Raw genomic sequence first — 27,199 nt, 5'->3', positions numbered from 1 at the left:
CTCCAACACTCGTCCAAACAGCAACATGCACACTCACACACACACACACACACACACACACACTGGAAATGCCAGCCAGTTAGCACTCATAGTGTAGTGAGTGAAGGAGCATGCCTAGTGTTTGGCAGTTATGTGTTTGTGTGGTGATGTTACGTGTGTCTCTCTGTGCGTATGTTTGTGTGTGTGTGTGTGTACTTGTTTGTAGGACTTAGTGTCGATGCCGTCACGCCCCGTGGCAAGCCTCGCTCTGTCATATCAATGCCAAACCTCCCAGCAGCTGGCGGCTCTCGTTCTAACCGTCCAAATCACACACACACACACACACACACACACTCTTCCTCTCTCTTTCTGTTTCATGATCTCCCTCTATTCTATCAGACCTCTCTCTCCCTCTCATTCTATTTGCCTGGCCTTCTGTGATATCTTTGGTTCCCAGTTGCTTAATTCAGTTATATGTTTACATACCCTGTGTGTACTCGTGCATGCATGTGTGACCATGCATGTGTGGTGGTGCCGGAGGATGGCAAAGGGCCTAAAGCCCCAGTCTGCCCATTAAGTTGATCAGGGAGTGGAAGTATGGTTATGGGGCTGTAATGTGAGCTCTGAACAGCTCTGATAAAACAGCTTCCTCCCCACAAGTCCCTGCGTCCAAGTGCTGCTCTGGCCAGTGTCTCTCTCTCTCTTCCTCACTCTCCCTCTCCTGCAAATCTCCACATTAAAAAACCTACACACCACCTCCAGTGATGTTCTGACCTTGATGCTAAGTAAGATTGCTCTTTGTGGGATTTCTTTGCTCCTCAGTTGCTCGAGTTAATAGCACAGCCTCCATCTTACTTACTGAGAAATTTATGCAAATCAAGTTGCAGTGCAAACACGCCCACCAAGGACCACCGTGCACCCAAATAGCCCCACTCAATCACCCTCTGTATTCGCACACTGCATGAGACTGTTTCGCAACGGGGTGGCAAGCTTTTGTTTCACACATAAATCCCACGATTTATTAACAATTTTTCCTGCATCATGAAATTATTCAAGTTGGTGGATTTTGTTTTGGAGTGAGTAATGTTTCCTGTCTTGCCTGACATCCAAAGAGGCCTGCTTTTGGCAGTCAATGATATTATCATCTCTTTGCCAACTGGATCACACTCCACATTTCACTTATTACCACTTATTACCAAGGGTTTGTGATTTTAGAAATTGTTTAAGTAAGCAGTATGCACGAACATGTGCTAAAACCTGAGCTTTTGTTTGAGTCATGTTTAGGCAGCTAAAAGTGGCAGGAGAACCCCACAACAAACCGACAGACCCACTAGAGGTCTTCATGAGTCCATGTAGTTTTAAGTGTCCAGGACCAAATTATACACAATGGAAGAGGGTCAGGAGGGGTTTGTGTGTCTCCTACCTAGGGGATCCAAATAGACTGGCAATCAGCTCTGATCAGTAATGGGTCTTAATTATCAAGACAGAGAGCTGCCGCTCATTAGCTTGTGATGCATCACTCTGCTGCCAGTTCTGCTGTCCTTTCACTACATATATGAATTGTTAATATATCTAATATATGCAATCCTGATATATTATCGCCTCATTAAGTTGTTATGTGTAACATGTTACCACCAGCCTGTTTACACATCCAGCAGCAACATTAGCATTTATTCGGAGTTGTGTCTGTGTCTGCCTGATGATTGTACAATATTTGCTCTTCCTGTAGATCTGGATTCAGCTCTTTAGCTGCTAAGATAACCGACCTGCTTAGTCAGTGTTGGGGTTTCAAAACCAGTGAGAAGTCAGGGTTGGGGTTAGGGGTTAGAGTTAGGGCTAGGAAGGTGGCATACTGTGGCATTATTGGAGCCTGTTTAGTGGAAATTGGGTGAATGAGCGCTCATTTTAACAAAATAAACCATTAAACAAGACTAAAAAGCTCATTGCATGAAACCCCTTCAACATTGCACATAGTGGTTGGAATTTGCAAATATCGATTGGTGGAGCTACAGCTGACATGTACTGTATGGCACATATGTGATATGCAGATGGAAATGTTTGGGAATCAGGCACCAAGTCAGTATTTTGTTCGCAATGCATGACCTTGGAGTTTGCATTGAGTGTGTGTGTAGGTGTTTGTGCAGCTGTGTTTTCTTGTGTGTTCTTCAGTCTGCTGGAGATGAGCCCGGGATAAGATCTGCTCATTTATTATTCAATTAAAGATCGCTGGGGTCACGGCAGATCATTAGCCATGGAGGTTATTTCAAAGGAGGGAGAGACAAGAACACAAGCAAATAGACGGACAGAGAGAGGAAGGTATAAGCAAAATTTAAATCAGCGAATCTATCGGTAAAGACAAATTATTTATTGTGTCTTCCATTTCGTCTTATTTTGAAACCACAATTCCTAATTACAGAATCATGGTGTGCCTCCAGCTCAAGCATCCTGATTGGCTTTGTCAATGGCTCTTACTCATTAAACTGAAGACACTGGGAAAGATCTATTGGGGATGTATCAGAGGGATTGCAGTGCAATTTCTAAACAGGGCTTAAGTGATCTATGCTCTGTGAACAGATTGGGAAGCGCTCTCTAAGACAGAAATAACCACAGCTCAGCAACAACAACACGATATTTCTTGTTGCACATCCAGCACGTAATAAAATCAAGAGAGTTTCCAGAGCTGCAGCCTTTTGACGGTGACAACAATAGAAACTTTAATAGACTTGTGTGCTATTGATTTTCTCTGGCCATCAAATGTTGTATGTACAGAGAATGATAAATAATGAAATGGCATACACAGACACGCACATACACACAGAGGCAGCTATTGACACCTGTACTGTAGATGTGCCTTTAAAAAGAGGAACAAGGTGACGGCTCACTTTAGTTTCCATGGAAACAATTATGGATTTTTCTATTAAAGGGACTAGAAACATATTTCTGTCATTTCTTGTTGGACCTTCAGGGGGCTTAAACCTTAAATTTGAAAAGAACCGTCCTCTAAGGTAACAAGGCAGACTCACGATTAATTACTACAATTAACTGATCTAATGATGTTTTTTTTTAAATATCCAACATCTGTGCAGTAAAGTTCAGCTGACAAGGGATCGGGTTTTTATTTCAGAAAAAAACTTGGCCACCTAATTACTTTGGAGACAGCAAGATGCGTTAGGATTTATAATGTATATGTAAGAGGTCATAATGAGCTTGAACATGATGTCTGAAAGCTCCTTGGTAGCTGATTGGGGCAGTAAATACAGAGGGAAAGATTTTAGATGACACACTGTGATTTTGTGAATAAGGATATCTGTGGCAATTCTGCCCAGGTGGAAAAAAAAAAAAAAAAAAGTTGTGTTGGCGGTGGCCTTGATATGTGGCTGTAAAGACAGATGAATCAACAGCTACACCGAGGCTTCAAGCGGAGGAGTTGTTTGTAATTGTGCGTCCGTTGAGGTTAAAAGTCAAGTAGAAGAAACAGAAACAGAATAATTTGTATTTGAAAAGACAGGAGGTGCGTAGATTGGCTACCTGGTGACTATATTTAATGCTGATCTCACAGTCCAGAGAAAGAGAAGATCTTTAATGTTGCTTCTGTTGGGGGTCAACATGACACTTGTCACCGTAGACTCCCCTGCATGTCAATTGTCACTTTATATTACATTTTACATATTCATACTCACATGTAGGATTCTATTTATTCATTGTTATGTATATTTTGTGGGCATACAATGAAAAAAAAGGTTAAAACTCTCCCTCGCCTCATAATGAACTTTTGCCAGCCTTGAACTCTGTTTGACTTTTCAGCACAGAAACATCAGTTCATGTGCTGCCAAAATTCAAGACACGTTTGTATTAAATACCTAGAATTGAATTCCTGCTAACACATACATCCACCCTGGTTGCAATTAAAATGATTATTTTCACACACTTACTGAATGTTAGCACTCTCCTTGAGCTTGGAAGCACCTTGACATGACATCTGCGCTGATAAGCAGTCCAATTACCAGCAGGCTGGGTCAGAAGTTGAGTCGAGCGTCAAGAAAATTTGGAAGAGAAAATCCTCCCTAAGTCTGCGCTGGCATCCACAACAATAATGACTGCACTGCTTCTGCCAAAGGCATAATTAAACCTGAAGACAATGTGGAACTAAAACTAGGTCCTCTCTCTATCTCCCGCTGCCTTTCTCTCTTTCCTCTCTGTGCTGAGTTGAAACTGTGACACTGAAGGACAAGATACTCGACCTGGGGATGGATTATCGACATGGAGTAAACTGTGTCACGTAGGTCCTGAGGCCTGGATGGAGGCTGATGAAGACCAGTGTATTGGCCCCATTAGGGAATGCTACTTAGTGCCAATCACTCAGGAAAAGCTGGAACACGAATACCGGTTCTTGTTCCATCATTCTTTCCCTTTTTTCTGTCTCACATTCATCTGTCTTTGTCCAGCTCACACACACATGTAGACAAACCAATCCATCTAACTGTGGGATGATCCCTCTCTCCGCTCGGCTTGTAGCACTAACTCGCTCCAGAGCAGTGTGGGTATGTGTGTTTCATAACGGCAGCAAACACACACACACACACACACACACGCCAGGCCTTTTCAAACACAACTTGCCTGGCTGCTATGTGACAGAGAAGCTAATTTGCTCCGCCAGAATACTTTACCCAGCCGCCATGCAACTCTGGCATCCTTCCACCAACCAGCCTATTATATTAGAATATCTCTCCATGCGTGCCACAATAACACATTTACAACCAATGAGTGCGGGGCGTTCTGCCCTAAATTAGCCGTGACTTGCCTTTCAAAGGGTCATAAATAGCTGTGAACGTTTCATAAACAGCCCACAGAAGCTGCATAACAATACAAGGATAGTGTTTTACTGGGTGTGTTGTCATGACAGCGTGTAGCGCAGCGTTTAGAGTCATGTGCACTTTTGCAGACTTGAACTGACTGAATTAACAAACTAGCGCTGCACTGTGGCATCATTTCAATAGATCCTCCCACTGCACATCACACTCGATAAGACATATCGTAGGCAAAGGTATGTGTATTGTTATCTCCTCTATGTGCAACGGCCATGAGTGTGTGTGATCATGTGTGCGTTTTGTGTTCACATGTGGGTTAGGTGCTCTGTGTAATGACAGATGTGTCATTGCCCTCCATTTCATACTCTCACTGTTTCGTTGCTGTCACTGAAATAACTTGAAATTACACGTCTTTGTAACAGTGAAAGCCGGTGTCACACTGAAGGAGACGCTGACAGCCTGTGTCCCCAGCCACTCGGGGAAAATTGTCATTGACTACTGAAGCTAAAGAGTATGTAGAAACGTTCACGTGTCCCAGTTGTCATTTTAGTCCCCAATATAAGTCAGACACACAGCGTTTAGAGAGCAGTTATTAGTTGCTACAGGGAAATTGTCACTATAGCAGAGGAGCAATTACTGAGGTGAGAGAACGTAATGCTGTGAGTGCTGCTTCAGGTGTAACTAAACATTTTTAAAGGTAATTTTAGATTATTCAGGGAGACATCTGAGTGACAACAGAGCACCCATCAGCTTCAAAGTTATAGTATTTCTTATTATATTTTCAGTTGTCAGTTTTGGTTTAGTCTCTCTGACCCAGATCTCTGCTGTTAATCAAACTGGTTGCGTGATGCAGAATTTCCAGACCCTCTCAATCCCAATACATAGTCATAACCCATAAAGATCACACATCTCAGAAGTATCAACTTTTCACAATGCATTCTCTCAATACTCCACCAGGGTTTTAAATAGTTTATTTAGCTTAAGAAGTGGAAGATTTTTCTCAACCAATAAATTGACATTTTGTTCCAGTTGCCAGAATAAAATGTTGGCAGTGAACATTTTTCAAACCATGGAGACATACAAAATACATATGTACCATGCTGAAATGTCTACAATACATCTCACATCATGTTCACATTACATGTGTATGAGCTGACTTTCATGCCCGGAAACTGAGAGGATGGTGTTGGAGTTACTTCGAGGAGATCGCTTGCTTGAATGCTTGTTGAAATAAACAGCACACACTGCATCCCAAAGCAAAAGGACAAATTGAAGGTTTAAATGCATCTTCTTCATGTGCTGTCAAGAGGAGAGAGAAAAGGTACCAGGGACCCAAATATTGTACAGGAACAAGGATGATCGTTATGTCATTCACCGTGTCCAATAAGCCAAAGTGTACATTGTTTCTTGGAGTGACGACTCTCGAATGTCGAGCAGGAGGCTTGTCATCATAGTTGTGGTAAAACAGCTACATCCACTATCCAACTGCACATACAGTAGCTTGGTACAAGACATCACTGAACAGGCTACAGAAAATAGAAAATATTGCACTACATTCAGCTACATTTACAGTTCTGTGTTGAATACCAACGGGGCCACTCTGATTGAGAAACCTGCAGTCAGAGGTAAGGAGAATCAGCCTTTTTGTCGGGGCTTTTATTCATGAGGTGATGCAGAGTTCGGTCCGACTCCTCCTATGTCTCCAAGTGCAGCCTACCTCCATCACTGCCAACCTAAAGGTGACTGGTGCAGTCCAGCCAATAACATGGACGGTTCCAGAAGTCAAGATGTGAGAAATGCAGAGGGAGGAATACGAAGAGGAAATCAAAGTTCAGACATTTTTACACATTTGAACACCTGTTATTTCCTGCAGGAGGAGGCGGTGGCTGTCAGTTTTCTTGATTTTCAGAAATATGTCTGAGAAATGCATACTGTGTGGACCATTTGAATTTTTTTTATTTTTTTTCCACTTTCAAACTTTCCAAACAGCACTTTAAAAAATATATATTGGCTTTTACTAAATGTAGATTTTCTAACGCTCTTGTTTAAATTCCTACTGGCGGAGGACTCACAACATTTTTCTATCTGTCTTTATGTCTATTGTGCCAGAGGTGGTGAAATATTTGTGTTTTGGACAGTAAAGCTTGAGCTTTAGCAGAAGGTCAGTTGTGTTTGCCTTTAGACTTTGCCTTATCTTTCTGAGACAATAGGATGCAGCGAGCAGAGGACACGTCTGGTTATGGATTCCACTCACAGCCAGACGCTAGTCGTCCTCTGTGGGCAGAGGCTCACATCTGGCAGGTGCTTGTTTATGAGAGCAGTTAACACTGGATCAGGGAGGCTTTATAGCAAAACACACACGCAAGCGCACACGCACAAGCCCAGACACACAAAAACACACGCACACCTGAATGTTTTTTTTTTTTTTTCCAATATCGCTCTGTCTGAAATCTGTTAGGAGGCTCTTCAGGATCTTGCAGAACTTTCTGTCCAAAATGACTGAGACTGCACAACAACTATGCTCAAATATGAAGCGCTGTAAATGTTAATTGTAGTTTATATTATTTATCATAATAATTTATGCAATATATTCCAGTGGGAGAAAAAAAAAGCTAGGATCTTAGGAATGACTTGATGATGACGTGATCTGAAATTATACGACACGTAAAAATGTGGATATAATACATTTGAAACATAATTAACATATTTGTGGTTTGCAAAAATGTACAAACTCAACGTTTCATTTTTTGCGACTGGGCTGGTGAAACCAAACCCCAGCTGAGTGCTTGTACGATAAGACTTAGTCTGAGTGAATCAGCCCTTTGGAAAGATAAAAGCACTTCAGTCCACTCTTCACTAGCAGAGACGACAACAGGTTTGTTAGGAATGCCAAGAAAAAAAGTCTGGCAATAAACTATTCCAGCCCACACACACCCATAGACACACACAAAACACACACACACACACACACACACACACACACACACACACATAGACACTGCACCAATCCACACGCAGAGCTACTCATGCTTGACTGTGAAACTAGGTTGATGGGGGGCAGCCTATCTCCTATGGCTCACACCGTGCTGACAGGCTCATTATAGTGGAGTTAGAGTGGAGACCTTGGTGTGACAGAGCCAAAGTCATCCCGGCCAGCTCCCTCCAGCTTTCTGTCCTACTCCCTGCTCTGCCTGCCCAGCACTGACACCACACCACAGCACAGCCCGGTTCATCCAAATCACGGATCCCTCAGGGACCAGAGCTTGTTCAGACCCCAGCAACATATTTCTGAGTGACTGAAATGCATCTGAATGATTGCCAAACAGCTCGTTCCGTATCCGCCAACAGTTTTCCCAACGGATTGCACGCTGAGCCTCTGCTCTCCTTAAACGCTCTGACACTAAAAATGGAGTTCAAAACAAAATAAGGAAGGGATAATACCTGACGACGCCTGTGTTTCACGAACACGTCCGGTGGGTCTTCAGGCATCTTCAGGGATTTCGTGAGTTGTGTACATCGGTGGGCACTATCATCACTTTTAATAGCAGTCACAACACATTTACTTGAAATTCCTGCTTCTTGTGCCGTTGGCCAACATGTAGCCGAGCAAAACAGTGTTCGGCTGAAAACAACAAAGGGTTTCATACAACTTGCATACAAAAAATACTGAGCAGTTTTGAACAAAAATATTGAACACCCCCAAACTACAAAACAGTGAATAGTGAAAATCTGTGTCTGGATGGCAATTTGCAGTATAACAGAGAATTCAACTGTCCAGAAGTTTTAATTACACTGATGTTTGCTGTCATATACTATAGTTCTGTCTCAGCCTCGGGGATGACTGTGAAGCAGCTTATTAAGATATGGACACACGACTTCTAGTGGCAAGATTAACTATCGCGGTAGGAAAGGAGGAAGTAGCATAAAGAGCAACAAAGTCTGAATAGGGAGTTGGTCAGGGTGAAATGTTGGCTGTCGGTGTCCAGTGTGAAAAGAAAAGTCAACAGTAAGTTGTTTTAAATTACAGTGATTAAGTTACATTGCACACATAACTGATCTTATGTATGTAACACACATACGTTTGTACTGCTTGTTATTTTAACCCAATCGCTGTCGGTGTCCCTAAAAAACCCAAACCAACTGTCCAGTACGTCTGCCTCTGGTACACTGCAACGGTGATCTGGCAACAGTGATATGTGTCATTTTGTGGGTCACTTGCGATCTATGAAGTCTTGTCGGTATGCCGATGTGTTCTTCTGTTTAGATTAGAATGCATGCTGGATTAATATTCATCATGTAGTTTGTGTTAACCCTGCAAAAGTCTCTTGGCCTACTTTTTTGGGAGTATTCTTTGTCGTCTTTCTTCTTTCTTGGAGCTGAAGTATAAAGGAGTTCTCAATCTCATAAGTCTTTCATAGAGAGTGTTTGTGCGTGTGTGTGTTTGTGTTTGTGTACAACGGAGAAGAAAAAAGACTGGTGACACACTGAGATGTGGCGTTGCATCCGAAGGCATCTGCTCATTTCTGTAAGAGTTTAAGTCATCCATCACCCAACTGTAAGACGACACCCATGCACCACAAGAAAAGAAATATCCAGGAAGCGTGTCATAACGACTGCATTCTATTAACATATCACATTGTTCTGTGATTGACTGGCATGGTGCTGGAGATCACGGAGGCTGACTATCACTCGAGGGATTAGCGATAAATCCTTTTCATGAATAGCGACTACATAACATCCCCTCTCCCTTTATATCTCTTTCTCACCTGCTTTTCTCAATCTTCTTTCTTTATACCTCACCTCTCCCTCTCACTCAGTCTGCCAACTACTTCTGCATCTCTCTCTCTTGGAGCCAGGGGCATGCTGGGCAAATAGACTACACTCTAATTGCCAATGTAATGATGCTGCAGTCCACTCATCTCACCTGCCTAATTAATACTACAGCTGCCACCCCTGCTCACTTCTCCCTCATATACTCACACATATCCACACATGCGCGCACACACACATGCATACAATTACAGGAAGGCAATCTGTGCTCATGAGTTCATATCACGTATTGTCTCCTTATATCTGAGACAATACGTGATATGAGCCTGTGGTTGTTCCTTCGTCTCCACTGTTAAACAATTGACACGATACACCAAGCTGCACTTGCAGAGAGCAGTGAGGATGCTCATAATGTAAGCGAAGCAATGAATTTCATAACTACATAAAACCTACCTTGAAAAACTTGACATTTAGATTTCAGTTGAGCAACCACTCAACTGAATTGTGCATCCGGTACAGATGTCGTACCTCATACAAGTATCATTCTAGTAAAATGCAGAAGATTAAATGAGTCTGGATGAGTGGGTGTTATAAGGTGGCAAACAAGGTGAGGACCCAAATGCAGACAACACATGGGAGGCAGGATAGGGGAACAGAAGGCGAGCTTTATTTAAACAAAGCTGAAAGATATACAAAAACCAAGAGATCTGGAAAAAACAAAAACGAGTCACAATGGACAGAAGACAAAGTAGCATCAAAAAAGGGCTTCAACAAAGTGCAAAGTTCAAATCAATGAAAAACACAAGGAACAAAAACCAGAAACATACCAAGGGGAGACACTCGGAGACACTGGAGATGACACAGCTGGGAAACACGGGGTAATGACACAGGTGAACACGGAGGAAGCCAGAATGAACTGACAAAGACATGAGGGAGAACAAAGGCTATACAGACACACTAACATGGGGATCAGGTACAGGTGGAGTGAGGCGGGTAAAGGACAGGTGAGGGAAAGGAAAGGAAAAACGCTGGAAGGAGGAACTCAGAAGCTAGACGCGACACGAGGGCAACATTTTTATAATAAAACAGGAAACAAGAGAACATAAAAACTGGGATCATAACAGTGAGGTGACGTAGTCAACACAGGTTTTCTATTCTTCAGTGAGTACCGGAGGGGAGATTGAGTCTCTCTCAGCAGTAGTTTGCTAGCTCACATTAGCCTCAAGGGCATGAATGTTTACCGTGTCTCGGCAGCACCGTCAGCTGCACTGGGATGTCATCGGTTGTTGTGGTCCGGCTCGGAAAGTACTGATGTAATCATCCAAATCTTAGATCATAAATAGCAAACATGTTTATATTATTGGAGAGTCTGTGAGCAGTCCAGGAGGCTTAAGTCTGCATCTGTTAACCCCTCACATTACCAGATAATATGTGCCACATAGCACGTTTTCATCAGGCACTGCACTAGTTTGTTTAAAATGCAAAACAATGCAAGACGATACATTTGTGATTGCTATAATTCCTTTACAATTAATCATATGCATTTAAAATATTCTGAAAGTCACGTGTCTGTTGTTTTGAACCTTGTTCCTCCACTTTATTACTCCATCGCTCTCTCACTAAAGTTCATCAAAAAAAAAAAAGGACTAGACTTTTCGCTTTGCTCCGGGGTGAGGTTGAACAAAACAGACTCGCTTGCTCTCATTTCTTCCCTCTTACCAAAAAATGATGAATCTGTAGTCAGGCTGTGTTTCTCGGGTCTTTCTGGGTCACATAAGCCGCTACATGTTGCCAGTCCTGCGGCAAGACGGAAGCCTTGTGTAAACGGCTTCTCCTGTAATGTAGTAATTATTTCCTCTCGCCGCTCTCTTGTCCTCATAACAAAGCTTTTTTTTTTTTTTTTCCCCTCCCTCCTCTGAAGAATGCTGTTGACAACAGATTTTTGGGAGGTTCACTTTTGCTTCTGTTGTTGCAGCTATTTTCTTCCACTTACTGTCTTCTTTATTGTCTGCAATCTTTTGCAAGTGTAATGTATTGTTGTTCAAGATTAAAATTGATGAGGATAAAAGGCGTTCCACCAATTAGCAAAGTTGTCTCCTCTTCTTGCTCCAGTCATTGTTGCTTGATTCAGTGTGAGAGAAGAGGTTGATTGCTTCACTTGGAACAGCGCTTACACAAGGCCAACCTCATTTAAGACTTGAAATGACGTCAAGTTTTTTTTTTTTCATCTGTTCATCGTTTTCTCGTCCTTTTTCCAATTAAGACTAGTTGACATCAGTCGCCATGATAGCATAATTGGAAATTTGTCTGTATCACAGATACTGTCTAAAGGGTAGAGTTAGTCAAGATATGAGTATGGATATTCCACTTCTCATGTCATGTGCTCAAGAGTCTCACCAGCGTCTTGACATGAGAGCTTCGGTGAAAAGCATTAATTTAAGTTAAGCTCTCTTCTAAAACCATTAACGACAGGCTGAAGTGCTGTGAAACACCTTCCGATTGCTTCTTAAGATTTTTCCAAAGCACTTTTGTGAGCTTTGTGTGCATTTATATAGCACTTTTCTAGTCATACAGACCGCAAAGCACTGCGTAACACTGGTGGCAGAGACTACCATGCACCTGAGCAATCACCACTCATACTCACTCGACAAATAGACCCCAGAGGCCATGGACTGAACCACCAATCATCCAATTAGTGGACGACAACTTTACTTCATTAATCTTAGCTGTGTAAAATATGGCACAGTGAAAGTATCGTCCATGGCGTGCATCACTTTTTGCTGAAGATGCTCTGAACGCAATGATTTCCCTTTGCTAAATATGCACATTATGACATTACAGTTATGCAACACAAAGCCTGTGACGGTGACTCATTTGTCCCGAATCTCCTTTCACTAATCAGACAGAAGAATGAACAAAGGACACCTGAACACATTCATATTCAAACTTTAACACCAAACTGCAAAAATGGAAAGGAAATCTACTTGTTTTTATGTAGATTTCATTAGTAGATGATTTGACTGCGTTTTGTCGAACAGATTAACGAGTAAAACATTTCTTTGAACAGGAGATGAAACACAGCGGTTCTAAATGATATCTGGTGTGATCAACACTTCTGAAGATTGACAGATGACAGGAAGGAAATACTTGACACTTATCAAACATGTCTGTCCATGAAAGCAATTATTCTTTGTTTGAGAGTTCACTCGAGGGGGCAACGATTTTAGGTGTGAATGAAGGCAAATCAGGCTTTACTTTGTAATTAATAATTAGTGAGGATAGCCACTGTTGAAAAAAACAAAGGTTTTACTTCTCAGAGAGATATTTTGTATTCCTTTAAATCAATAAAGCCATCAGCTGAAATGAGCACCTGTCAGGAGTGATATCTAAGGAACTGGGTGGACTTTTTCTGGGATAATCATTGTTTTTATCATGATTTTGACATCTATCTCTCAGGCTCAAGGGGATCTGTGCATGTCAGAGTCCCTAATCATCACTGTGGGGTAATAATCCTCTAAAAATTGGCTATGTCCTGTCATAATCCCCTTCCATAGCCTCAGGTTGTGTTTTGATTGAACCGAAATACTTCCATAACACCAGGTAATGGGGCTTCATATACGCATATGATATGAATTCAACACACAAAATATTTTTCCATATATTTTTATGATTGATTACATGCATCACAACAATCTTATGGGTGCTTTCCTAAGGCTAGCTGATATTATGCTAGAAAAACAACCACAAACCATCAGATAAAACATGGAAACTGTTTCAGAAGTTTCCAGAAGATAAGTTACAGTTTCAGGAAGATGCCCTGATGTTTTCCAGGAACTGTGCTTTTTTTAATCTATTCAGGAACATGTATCCCAGAACGTTTCTTCACTCACACCTTTTTTTTTTTTTCTTTCTGACAGGAACTGTGTTTACTCGGTAAAACATCGCAGCATCTGTTTTGTCTTGCCAGCGTTTGCTTTGCCATTTCCTGTGTTCCATGTGGACCACTTCTTCCTCTCTAAAAATAATTGGCTTGCAGTGTGTGTGATGCTGCTTACAAGTGCTCCATATAAGCAGCTTCTTCTAATGTTGAAGCTTTGAATTCAGCTGGTTGTGCACTCAAGTGCTTCAGGTCAGAAATAATGACAGAATAGATCCTGTAGCTTGTTCCTGCTTTCTTTCTGGGGCTCTTGTATTATTTGCAAACAGAAGGGCAGAGAGCTGCTTTGTGCTGCAGTTGCACAACAATGTCCGAATCATGAAATCATTATAATAATTGATTGATTCAAACATCTGACAAGTACTGATTATTTTATCATCAGCTGATTAAAACAAGTTTTTTAAAGTTAGCGCGACAATCGTTCAGAAGTTTGGAATTACAGTATTTTTTTCATCACAGTGAAAAACTGAATCACAGCAAACGCTACAAATGTAAATTATTCACTATCTATATACAAAGTTTTCCCAACTTTCCTGTGAAGGCATGAGAGTTTGTCTTATCAGTGCAGTTCGCCCACCTTCAAACATTTCTAATCTCACATCAGCTGTCTTTCAGTAACATTGCTGATGTTTCCTCTCAGCAGTAGCACATTGTCCCATCGGTGGAATCGCAGTTTTACATGTATAAGAATTTTAAATCCCACCATCGACATTTGGGAGATGAAGCGGCTGCCGGTTTTCCAGATGGTTTATAACTTAAAATTCCTTTGTGGAGTATTATCCTTACCAAATGCCTTCTGAGCCGTGCCCTCTAACAGGATCAGCAGCATGCAAGTGACACTTTCACAGTGAGAAAATGTTTCCGAAGGGACACAAAATAATCCAAACAGAAGCCAAAGGGGGGCAGTTTAATTATCTGATTACCCTGACGGACTTTCCTGCCGCTTAATTTTATCCAAAGGTCAAAGCTTTCATGAGACCATTGTTTTTCAGCACAAACTGCCCGCTCTCCTGCATAAATCCTCCTTTGGCATTTGGGTGTTTTTTTGTGTATGCTTTCTGAAAGCAGGAAGTGATAAAGCTGCCACCCCTGTGAAACCTTATTCAGGCAGGTCCACTCTTTCCATTGTTTCAACTGCTAAAGGCCAGAAGTGAATATAAAGTAGAAAACAAATAAAACAGGGGGCACGACACTCAGCACTACAAATTATAACAGGGGACAGGCAGAGAATTTATAGTTTATAGCAAAGTTATAGCAAACATATTGTATCTGTGTGGTTTGTTAGAGTGTAAGATGAACTGTTCTGAACCAGTTTTTTAAACCTTATTCACTGCATGACTAACTACATGTGATTGCTGAACATGTCATTCCAAAACTGTGGCCATTAATCTGCTGCTATAACGACCCTCGCTCCTCTGGTTCCAGATTTCCCACAACATTTTAGAGCTTGGCTGCAGGATATTCTCCCCTTCTCACAAAAAAAACCATAAGTGAGGTTGGTCACTGATGTTTGGCAATAACGTCTGTCTTGTAAACAACATTCCAATTCATCCAAAAGGTGTTGGAGGAGGTTAGGGTGAAGGATCTTTGCAGACAAGTTGAGTTTTTTCACACCATACTAGGAAAATCCTTTGGACCTGGAATTGTACAGGGCCACTTCCATATTGAAACAGGAAAGGATGTTCTGTTGTACAACATCATTGTTTGCTGTAGCTTTAAGAGTCCCTTTAATTGGAATAATAAGGGGCCTAACTAAAACCTTCCTCAGAACGAGAGTATACAAAAATATGTGGAGAAGGGTGTCCTTAACCTGAAGGCCTCATATCCGTGTAGCATTTTTATTTTGTGCCAGCATCTATATAGAAATAGCACTGCTTTGCATCTTTTCAGAGAGCGCTGACTATTTTACAAAGGCATCGATGTCATCACTTTCACTCCTTTTCATACTACCAATCATATGGGAGGAGGCATGTCACCCATCACCTTGGTACCCAAGATAATGGAGAAGAAGCTTATTCTAGCTGTGTCTGTCATGAGCTTTATCGGACAGAAATGATCATAAAAGAGACAGAAAAGTCCCTTTGTGGAAGCAGATTGTCCAGACACAGAATATTGCTAGTATCGACTTGTTGTTAGTGGTGTAGTCATCCCTCTATTAACGTGGTTTTAAGATATCTAGGTAGCTTATGTCAATCCAAACTAATGTGCAGCGTTTCTTTCTTTTTTCTGTCATCGCACAGGCACGTCATCCAGCGCTTTTCTGCAGGAGAATATGTCTGAAAAAAGTTTATAATGTCACAAAATGTCAGCTTTTTTAGCTGCTTAAAAGATAATCAACACAATCAAAACAAGTTCAAGTTATTTTCTAATGTCTAATGTCATTTTGAAAAGGTCCAGAAGAAGGTGCCATAATCACTCTTAGATTGCAGTAGGGAACATTTTCTTTAGCACGAATAAGCTTTGAAACAACAGTCATGCAAACATCCCATTATCCTCCTCGGATACAGGATTTTATGCGTACAGATGTCTATGCATACTGTACATGATGCTGTTGCTGAGTGGGGTGGGTTGGGGTAAAAAACTTGTTGCTTGTCGCCGGCAGAGATAACAGCTAATTTAATCGATCTAAGTACCTCAGCACCCCCTCTTTAACATTCAGATGCAATGAAGAGATATTTTGCGGGTGCCACTGTCGACAGAATGAACAAACCGTCTAATCAAAGTGACTTAGAGGGAGGGAATTATTGAGCACAGAGATAAGTGGTCTAAGTGATAAAGTGTTAATATTCATAAGGAGAGAAAGTCAGAAAAAAAGAGAACAAAATGAGGAGAGGGGGCAGAATGAAGAAGAGATAAGGGTTTGGATTTTAGCGTTATCTCACCGTTAATTGTATTTCCAGCCGATATCAAGATCGCTGCATAAGACACGAGGAATGTATTTATAGAGTGTGACATGGTAGTCTTCTACAGTGTGCAGTATGAGAGGTACTTAGGTGACTCCTACTGAACTAGATAGAAGAGCTGAAGTGTGCAGGGAGGACTTTATTAAGCAGACAGAGAATCCACTTGATCATGCTGCTCTTTGAGTCGATCCACAGTCTATTCTAGTCGTTTTCTGTTGTTTGCTGTCGTCTCTGCTGTTCCTGCTGTGTCACTGCTGTTATCATGGAAACACGGTTGGCTCAAAAAGAAGTTTGTGTTCATTGTGAAAATAAATACTCCAAGTTCCTAATTCTGCTTCTTCATGGAGGACTGAGGAGTCAGCTTTGATTCTCAATGGTTAGAGTGAATTCCACTGGTGACCTAGCTTCTGTTACCTCGTGTCATTCACAAAGAACGGAGGAAATTGCAGTCGCCTGTGACAGCTAACATCGCTCACATCAAATAGAAGCTGTGTATTTGGCCACGTTTTGGTGAAAACACTCAGCAAAGACTGTAGAAAGCAGATAATGCTACAGTAGTTACAATATTTGAACGGTTAATAATGACTTTGATCATTTATTTCCATTTTATCCTCTTGAATCTATTGTATATGTTGAACTATACTTGAGGCAAGGGCTTAACAGCATAGGTGGATGTATCAAAGACTAATTAATTATATCTACTACGGTAAATGTCATTCATTTCTGAGAGATATGAAGTAACCTACACATGTACACAGAACTACTTCTATGTGACATCTGTTTATCTGGTGAAGACTGTGGAGTATGTCTTTAAAAAGAAAAATCAAAGAACTTCCCACATTTTAGTGACATTTGAGGAAATGCAAGTCAGCTTCAGAAGCCACTCACATTAGCTTCATAGCTTAGGTGTAACACTGTAACACACAGCAATAAATCTGGCTTGAAAACTTTCATTCAGCTTCAATCTCACCTGAAATAGGTTTTAGATTAAATATCCTTTCAAGGTTAGGTAACCATCATCATCACACTAACTGCTGATTGGAGGTAAGGTGCGAATTGCAGGTCTTTGTTGTCAAAGTTTTTTTTACATAAATTGATCAAACAAGAATTAAAATCGTCTGATTTCTCTGGACAATCATTAGTGACATAACCACAATGTTTGCTTGCCTGAGAGGGATTGCTTGGACAAATCCAATAATTCTGCCTTTTTGGCTGTCATATGTGTAACAACAAGTTGGGTTAAAAATAGTTCTGTCATGCATGTTGAACCAAATTTACGAAATGGAAATCTTCCACCCCAGTCCCCCTTCTGTTTAACTAGAACAGGGAATATGTGAAGGAGAGGCAGATGGCCAGAAGACAGAACAGGGAACTGAGGTAAAATACGAGGGTTAAAGAATAGAATAAAATATTAGGCACATCAGGGAAAGTGTTTTTGTTTTAATTTTGGGATCAGCGGCTGGGTGGAGCTGTAAATTATTGAGTGACTTCCTGCCGCTGTTGAAAGGGTTGCGAGGTGGAGGTGAGGACTCACAGGACTCATGGTGAGATGGAGGAAAGGTCACACATTTTGAAACACCCGTGGCATGTATGCAACATTCAGGGATGTGGCATGTTTTATTCAAATACAAGAGCAGCTCAGCAGTCAGTTGCGCCTGACAACTGGAAACAGCCAGAGAGAAAAGAGGAAGAAAATGTTGGAGATGACTGTGAACATGGAGATACATTAATGTCATGAGGTTTCCTCTTACATTCATGCCAAAGGGATCCTGCCTACACTTTAACAGAACTCAGGGAACTTCAACGTGCACCTAGATCTAGTTAGACCAAGTCTTAAATTGCTGCAAATGGAACATGTTCTTCCTCAGAAAGCTACTCAAGTTATTATAACTCCACAGAGGCCATTTACAGAAATTAAACTGGAACTATATCGGATCACAATTAGACCACAACACAAGAACATCCTCAACTGCAGTCTTGAATAAATTGTCCCTGTTCATAGCGACCGAAGTTCAAATTCAATCTGCATTTATCTTTTGAAAAGTTTCTGTCTCTATCTTTGTTTCCTGAATGTGTATGTGTTCATGTATGTGCATGTAACGTATAGCCGTTCTTGGAGGGATCAATAAAGAAGAATTCAAACCAATCTCCAAGAAAAAGAGTCCATCTACACTTTAGGAATACTAGTTTGAAGAGACCCTCATCCGCTGAATCCAAATGATCACAAGAAAAAAAAGAAAACATGCCAGCATTGGGATAGGGTTGCTCAAACACAGAGAGACTTCACATGGTGGTTCATAGTGGTACGTACAGTATGCGCTGCCAAACATCTTCCTCTGGTCTCCACATAGTAATTTCCTGTCCTTATTCTCCATTTGGTTTACATGCAGTTGTGAAGTAGTGTGCCCACGGAAAGGGGATTACTGAAAAAACAAGATGGGTGGTCTGTAGAGCATGTCCAGGAGCTGGATGTCCTCAAAAAATAATCACTTCCAACAAGACGTCTAAATTCCTAAATTGATTGCAAACAAGAAGTAGGAATAATCTCTTATGCTTTCCGGCCACAAAACATGGCCGGCGGAGCTGTCGCGTTGAACTGTCCACTTTGCCAATTAACTCGTCTTGTCGTGGCACACTGGCTCAGGGGTTGAGGCGCTGACCAGAAACTGCAATGTCCCTGGTTCTTGTCCGAGCAGGGACCTTTGAAAGTTGCTTGCCTTTCCCTGTCTGCTTGTTTCCTCTCATCTCTCTGCTGCAGGCTATATGATAAAGGCATACCATTCTCCAGCAATAAGAATTATTGTATTTTTTTCTTCTTTTTATTGTATTTTATTGTACCAAGAATATTCACTCATGAGTAAACAGCAGGCAAAATATTTCACAGTTGGATTGTGCTGCTTACCATGCATACAGACACACACACACACACATACACACTTGGATATGCATATATACAAGTACTTCCAAGAGAGGCCACTCTATTGTTTTTGTCTACATGTGAAACACAGACATACAAACACATATGCACATACTTATACCTGCATAACAACACATACAATGCGCACGCAGTTTCACACCCTGCTTACCTCTCATAAACTGTCAGGCTGAGACATGGCGCCCCAGATGCATTTCAATCACCCTGGAACGACTTCCCTTGATACCCAGAGAAGCTAGATTTTCATTTCAATTTTCTGTCCCATCAAAAAAGTGAGGCATGATTGGAAACACAGACGGGTGAGAGATACGTAATGTCATTAAAGTAGAAAAGTAATCATCTCAAGCTTCCTTTGAAGTCTGGGCTGTCAATTGTATTTGGTTGTCTGCAGGTCTGATTAAACAAACCTCCGAGCAGCAAGTTGCTGTTTAAGCCTAACAGACATATTGGATTACATTAGGATTTGATACATCAAACGATATGATTTCATTGAGTATCCAGTGTAACAAACAGTTTTCTTCATCATCCTGTCTGAAAACCTAATTACAGCAAACACAATGAAACATTATCTGTTACACCTGCTCCTGCTGGTTGCACATGAAGCCCCGTGTTTTGGTTTTTCATTCATTTCATTTTCATTGCTCGCAAAACTTGGTGAAGACTTTTTCTGAGCATGTGAATTATTTACCGATGACAGGGCCTTTGTAAATCCAAAAATGTGTCCGTGCTTAGTATGATTTTAAGAGGCGGACCTCCGAGCATGATTTGTGACATCACCAACAGTATGGAAGCCAATCCTGGTCCGATATTCAGCATACACAAGTGTTATCTCGAAACTTGAAGCCTCCGGTGCACATACACTGAGAATGGACTTTACAGTGAAATTGGAGACATCTTTTGTACAGCAGTTAAACTTGTTATGTAAAACACATTTGTGTATTCATATAAATGTTGGCAATGTATGTGCTTCTGTAAAACCACCAATATGTTGACACTTTCTATTTCTTTATGTTGCAACTTTACATTTCCTTAGGTTCCATTTTCAGTCTTATCGTGTCACAATGTGCTAATGGTCTCGTTAGGTTTAGGGACAGAAACACTTGTATTGGCTTTAAAAACCTGTTTTTGTCGCCACTTACACGGCTTGAAATGATCTCCAGGTCTCATTAAAGTTATCCAGTGGTTTTTGCACTTAAAAATGTTAAAATGCAGTCTTGAACTAAAGATGTGTGACGAATAAAATAATGAGGTGATTTGCAGTGTCAAACATCAAAAGAAATATCGGAGATACAAACAACCGCTTCTCTCTCCTTGGCAGGGTGGCCATTTAGACCAGTTCAGTACAGTGCAGCCACACAGCAGCGCCTGGCTCAACGGTCTGTTCAAAGACAATATGCCACAGTGCATTGGTCAGACTGTAACTGGTTCCTTTAATGATCTTCACACTGGCAGTCACCTGTCAATATAGTACGTAGCCAACAACACATACGGATGTGAACGTATCAGTGGTTTGCAGGGAGCCAACATTTTATCCTGGCAACTGGTCTGAGAAGGAGTTGGTGTCATTTTAATGTGGTAATTATATGATGTCAGACACATATTAGATCATTCTTATGTATGCTTTAATGCATGTGAGGAGAGGATTGTGAAAATAGTTCCACACTTAAAACATTTAATTACTCTTTAGGGTAATCTTAAGATCCTAGATAAGAATAAACAAACATTATGCAAAAATGTTGAAGCTTCCAAATTAAGATTGGGATGCATGAACCATTTTAATTTAAAAGATATGTGGTTGCCTTGGTGATTTTAACTTTTTCTGGATTCCTCACTTAGCAGATTGTTGTGAGGTCAGACTCCAGCCGTGACAGAAACAACACTTTTCCTCGGCTAGTTCCTGTTATTTGTTGGCCAGTTTGCTGGGAGTGTATCAGCCTCGAAAATGAATTTCATGCTGAGAAAATGGCCCACAATGTGAAGATCATTGAAGGAACCTGTCACAGTCTGACCAATGCACTATGGCATATTTCCTTTTAATAGACCGTTGAGCCACGCGCCGCTGTGTGGCTGCACTGTACTGAATTGGTCTAAATGGCCATCCTGCCAAGGAGAGAGGAGCGGTTGTTTGTATCTCCAATATTTCTTCTGATGTTAGACACTGCAAATCACCTCATTATTTTATTTGTCACACATCTTTAGTATCTGAGAGGGGAATCAGCGGACACAATGAATTCTTCTTGTCTTGTATCAACAGAGGAAGAGTAATAAAAAACAACCACATTACAGACAAGAACATTTCAGAAATCTATCTTCATTTGCCCGTTTTCAGGTTCTCTGTTGTGGAAAAATTCTAGAAACAACCGGGCCGTACATGACATTTGACGTGGGCACAGTGTCTGATAGATGACTTCTGTCAGCCTGACTTGATCTTGTTCCAAGATATCCAACAAATATGTATTATAAATATTGTAAGAAGTTTTAACCAGTGTAGAAGTTTTACCAGACATCTGATCAAACTTTAAACAATGCTTTGCAAGTTAGAGATTGTAGCATGCATAATTCGCAGCCTAAAGAAGTTCAAATACGGCATTTGCAGGAGAAATCCCGGAGGCGCCCTTTAGCAAAGCACTTGTAACCTCAACTGGAGCTGCTGCAGTGCCGCTGTGCAGTTTCAAAGTGTGAATGTTACTGTGTAATGTCCTGAAAAAGAGAGCATGGCTAAAAGAAAAAAGAAAAATCCACATGTGGGCTCTTGTTTTTGTTGCCTGTTTCTTAAAAATGGGTATTTTTGCTTCAGTTCGAATATATTTTCAGGGAAACAATGTGGACATGATGTACTAGTCATGGATGCAACTCCAGCTAGAATATAACTTTCACTTTACTGGAAAATGAATGATGGTCATGTTTTCATCCATGTCCATGTCTTCGTTGGTTGATTTGTCATTGGGACAACATAAAAACTACTGAACAGTAGTCTACGAAAGCGTGATGGAGGGTGGGTCTCAGCCAAGAAGTAATAACTCATGGATCTTGGTGAAAACAATTTGGCATATTTAGGTGACTGAGATCTGAGCGAGTACAATTGCTGATAAAGGGGACTGCGGGGCCTTGGCAGAGGTATGCACTCTTCTAAATGCCATTGTAGTTTATGTGGTATATGATTGGTGATGGTTGATGATATTTCTTGATTGTGATCTGAACCAGTAGTACAATTCTGAACCATTGTGTGCATGTAAACAGAGGTTGACTGAAAGTGGGTAAAAATATCATTACATTAAAATGTTAAAATAAACATGAAGTTTACATCGCAGGATAAAAACGTCACATTCTCCCACAGTCGTGGATAACTTTCGAACAGCTCCAACAGGATCTGCTCTTCCTCTCCACATACTGTTATGCATATGCATGTGTGTCTGTGTGCACCAGCGCCTTTTCACACTTCCATTTGCAGGAATTCATCATCCTCCAGGCAGCATGTTTATATTTATCCCATTCCCCGTGCTGCCTTGTGCTACTGTGAGCGATTCACACGTACGCGTGCTCACTCACATGCATGCATGCGGTCTCTTCCTATTTTCTTTTAATTAATGACTATGGTGCTAATTAGAAGGCATGCAACTCTTCAATACCCTCCGACTGTCTCTCATCCATTCTTAGATTCTCTCCTTCGAGCTCTCTCGAGCAGCACTCTGAAGTGTTTTGATCTCTGCTGGAAACACACAGGCAAAAGAAAAGGAACGTTTTTTGGGGGATACAACTGTATATACTGCACAGTGCTCGACGTGATAAAGAAGGATATTACAGCAGTTTTTTGTGTCACCCACGGCCACACAGCAAGAGCAGTATGTCCTCGCATTTGTGCATAATTGAATTGTGATCTCTGTTGCCTTGAAGTATTTTGTGTTGCCACAGTTCAGTTTAGCTGCATGCTCCTCACTGCCACAGTTCCCCCCTAATGAGCACGACACACAGACAATGTCACCATGTTAAGCCTTCATTCTTTTAATTATCTTTTTCTCCTCCACTTGGTGTTACAAAGGTTTCTTCCTGTCAAAGTTTAGTCAGCTTAGGTCACAGTGTCATGGGGAGCTGTTAAATGACTACACATTCAGCACAGAGAAGGGTCCGTATGTGACCGGTTGGACTTTGATGCTGAATTAAAGCATCTAAAAAGGAACCTGAAGACTGACAACATTTAAACCACTTTCACTGGAGTTTTGACTCCGATCGTGTCTTCAGAACAAGGCGACTGTTTGTTTGTGTGTGTTTTGTTCTCCTGCTCCCACACAACACATATTTGGCATCAGACATCGCAACAGTACAAGCTGAGAACAACTAACTTGAAGGACAGCCAGCAATACGGACGCTGTGAGAAATGATGACATTGTTGAGGCTTCTGTACAGCAGCGAGGTGCTATGCTGTGATGAATGTGACTAAAAGAAGCGGAAATACATTCAGTAAGTGCTTTGTGCAGTTGTTTTCTAAACCACATACTTGACAAAATGAAAATGGGCTCTTGGGTTACTCAACTGAAAACAATGTTGAAAGTTGGCTTTGAGATCCAATTTGCATTCACATTGCTTCTGAGTGACTGTGATTAAGTCGTGTCAGGTTATCAATGAATGCTCATTAATATTCACTTGTAGTGCCACTCCAGCTGCAGAATGGTTATAAACCTACTAAAAGCTTTCCACAGGTGCACAGGTGTTACTATTAACTTTAGCGATAACGAATGTCTGTTCTGTTCAATTCAAGTTTCCTCATTTGCCCTGACAGACACACAATCAACCTTCTTCATGGAAGAAGAGAAGACATTTTGACGTCATAGAAAAAAACAAAACAAAGGGGAAACAAAATGTGTTAACAGGTTCGCATTTTCAGTAGTGGCCCCCCGGTAAAAGGCTCAACACGTGATGTACGCAGATCATTCGAGGAGCAGTTGATGCATCACTGCCCGTCCACTGTAATCAATGAAACTGGCTACACCATGTGTGAGAGCAATGCATAAGTGGTGTGTATGTGTCCCAGACTCTTTAAGCTCAAAAATAGACCAGTCCTCTACTTGTATGTGTTATGTTTGGTATATGCAGCCTTTCATACAGAAAATGGGATACAGTGTTGGTATTTTGCTAAATTCAATCAACTATATACAGTAAACTCGGGCTGACTTGTGGTATACTATTGCATGTACAAATACTCATTGTCATAGTATACTGTTCTTGTTGTTATTATATAAGAAATCATTGTAGTTTTACCTTGTTGTACTACAGGAAAAGAAGCGATACAGTATGTGTGGGACTGTCAGTCAGTTTGCAAATGTCAATGCCAATAAAACTTAAGAGAAAATGTGTTTCTAAAGATGCACTTACTTTGTTTGTTTTATTATATTTCTGGATCTGTCTCACCACCGCAATTTATTTTAATGTGCTGCAGCTGTGAGCACATCCCTCATCTCCCCTGTGCATTGCAATGTGGGACAATACTGTGTACTCAAACACACTGAAAAATCTAGCATTTTGTATTATGCACACAGGCTCTTCAATTCAATGCTTCAGTTTAAGTTCATAACAAAATATTTACTGTAACTTTTTTGTTTATGTCATAGACTCTCACGTACGTCTCACCATATGCATCACTCCCAACAGCAAAATCACTGGCTTGCACAGTGAAATGCATCTTCCCCCCCGCCTACTGCAGCTCATTTAATAATTAAAAATCACTCACTGTAGATAAAAGACAAAAAGAAGGCAGCGATTGTCATTGTGCATGGAGTTAAATCTATGATATGTCACACTACATTTGTTCGGGAAGCTCGACAGCTATGCAAAGCTTTGGTGTTTTGTCTGCGTGGACGTAGATGTTATCTCAGTTGGGTGCTTCCAAAAGCATGGCCCGCTAGAATATGTATACTTGCTCTGCTGTCAACTTGTCAGAGCAGATAGAGATTAATTCCAGGAGTGTCAATGAAACAAAGCCACAGGGGTAAACAGGGGAGGAATTTGGATGCATGCTGGGTAGAAGAGAAAAACTGAGACTTAGTGAAACAGAATAGTCGAGAAAGTGACCGAATGATAGATTGAATAGATATGGTCTAATCTGGAGAGGCAGCACAAACTACCTCTGTTGCTGAAGTTTCTGTAATATTTGCATGTATGAGACTTGTATTTTCCTCAAGAGGAACTCAGAAAAACAGAGCAGCGAGCAAGGTACAAATGGCCAGAGGCAAAGATTGATATCGACACCAAGTGAGGCATCCAATTAGGCTTCACACTGCACACTGGCATTTCAGCCTCCATGCCATATCTGTGCTCCGTAAGACACACTTACACTTAAATATGTTGATAAGGATATATTTATTGAGCTGAAATTAATTAAAAACACATCCTCGTAATGCAAAGCCTTTTCCTTGGGCATTAGCTGAAGAACAGCCTGAGCACATTTCAGAATTCATTAGCTGCTTAATGATCATTGCCTCTCGAATGGCGCTCTCACAAATGTGCCAATCAAATTCAACAGTTTTCTGTAAAGTTTGAGGACTATCCAAAAAGCCATTGAATGTGTCTTAAATTAATTGAGCACTCTTCATCAGGACTTCTTTCTCTTGCTGGCTCGTAGGGGTTAAGAGAAGAAAGGAAGAGATTTTTTTTATTTTTTTCACAGCAGATTTATGTCATTGGCAAGTTCAGCTCACACAGTTCTCACTGCTTACTTTTTATGGGAGAAAGTTTTACTTTTTGATTCATCGTTGGATGTGTTCTGTGAAGATTTCATTTTAACCTGAAACTCATTTAGCTTCACACGGAGAAAGGTCATGGGGGTCTCACTTAATGGGGATCGGAAGTTCCTTTTCTGCTGCAGCCCCAATTTGGGATTTTTGCTGAAAAGACAGATGTCCTCTTCAAGAAAATTATTTTGTAAAGATCACCTCACTTTTCATATTTTCCTGTCAGCTTGCCTTACTTTGCACTTTCTTGCAGTTCAGCTCCCTTCAAGGAGGACTGAGCCTCACCTACATCTGTCTGTAAACATGTGGAGGAAGTTTATTTGCATCTTGCATTCACGTCAGTTGTAGTGGCATTCATTCCCTCGCTTAACTGATGTTTTTTTTTTGTTTGTTTTTTTCTCCACCAGGTGTCGAGAAGGCTACCAGGGAATCCGCTGTGACCAGTTTCTGCCCAAGACAGACTCCATCCTTTCTGACCCAAGTAAGAGTCCACATTTGTTTTTGTTTTTTTACTGTTTATTTTAACAATTTATTTTAATCAAATTTGAACTTATGAAGGTAAACACAAGGGGAAACGAAGAGGGTCGTATTTCTGAGTTCATTCTGATGAGCTTCAACTGGATGAACATTTACTCTTAGAGTGCTGATCCACATTTATAAGGCACTGCAGGGAAAAACATCAAGTTTTCATATATCAGTGTTTGCTGTACGTGTCCAAGCTACCAAGTTCTCAACTCTGCTGTGCAAACATCCCTCAAGAGTAATTCATAATATTAGCTTGGTGACAATACCAGGAGCACTCAAATCAGCAGTTTGTGTGAAATGCAAATATTTTCACACCTAGAAATTTTACTTGCTGCATATTCCCCTCGAAATATCTATTTTATTTCTTTGGAAATGCAGCAAAAGTTTGCTTCTTCTCTTACCACAAGTCAGAGAGGTAATTACATTTTACATCTAGTATGCATATCTCATATCAATGGGTTTTAATGCAGATCCTCAGAGGCCAGAGTTCTGCTCTTTTTGTGTTTGTTTTTGTTCTTCTTCTTTCTTTTTTTTAATCACCTAGATAAATGCAGTTAAACTAATTGCATTCACCTGGAATCCCAGGTGAGAATAAGTCCCTGATTAAAACAGCAGGG

The 27,199-nt window shown here is 40.9% G+C and overlaps 1 protein-coding gene across 1 annotated transcript in view; it reads left to right on the top strand.

Moving 5' to 3' along the window:
• The window catches only part of nrg3a (neuregulin 3a), a 343,671-nt gene that overhangs the window by 253,799 nt on the left and 62,673 nt on the right, over window positions 1–27,199 (top strand). The window contains exon 3 of the mRNA XM_073481462.1: window positions 26,465–26,538. Within this exon, the coding sequence (XP_073337563.1) occupies window positions 26,465–26,538 (74 nt within the window). The remainder of the gene's footprint in view (window positions 1–26,464; window positions 26,539–27,199) is intronic.

The sequence above is a fragment of the Pagrus major genome, chromosome 15 (genome assembly GCF_040436345.1).
Source record: "Pagrus major chromosome 15, Pma_NU_1.0".
NCBI lineage: Eukaryota > Metazoa > Chordata > Actinopteri > Spariformes > Sparidae > Pagrus > Pagrus major.
This window is presented reverse-complemented; position numbering and strand designations above follow the sequence as displayed.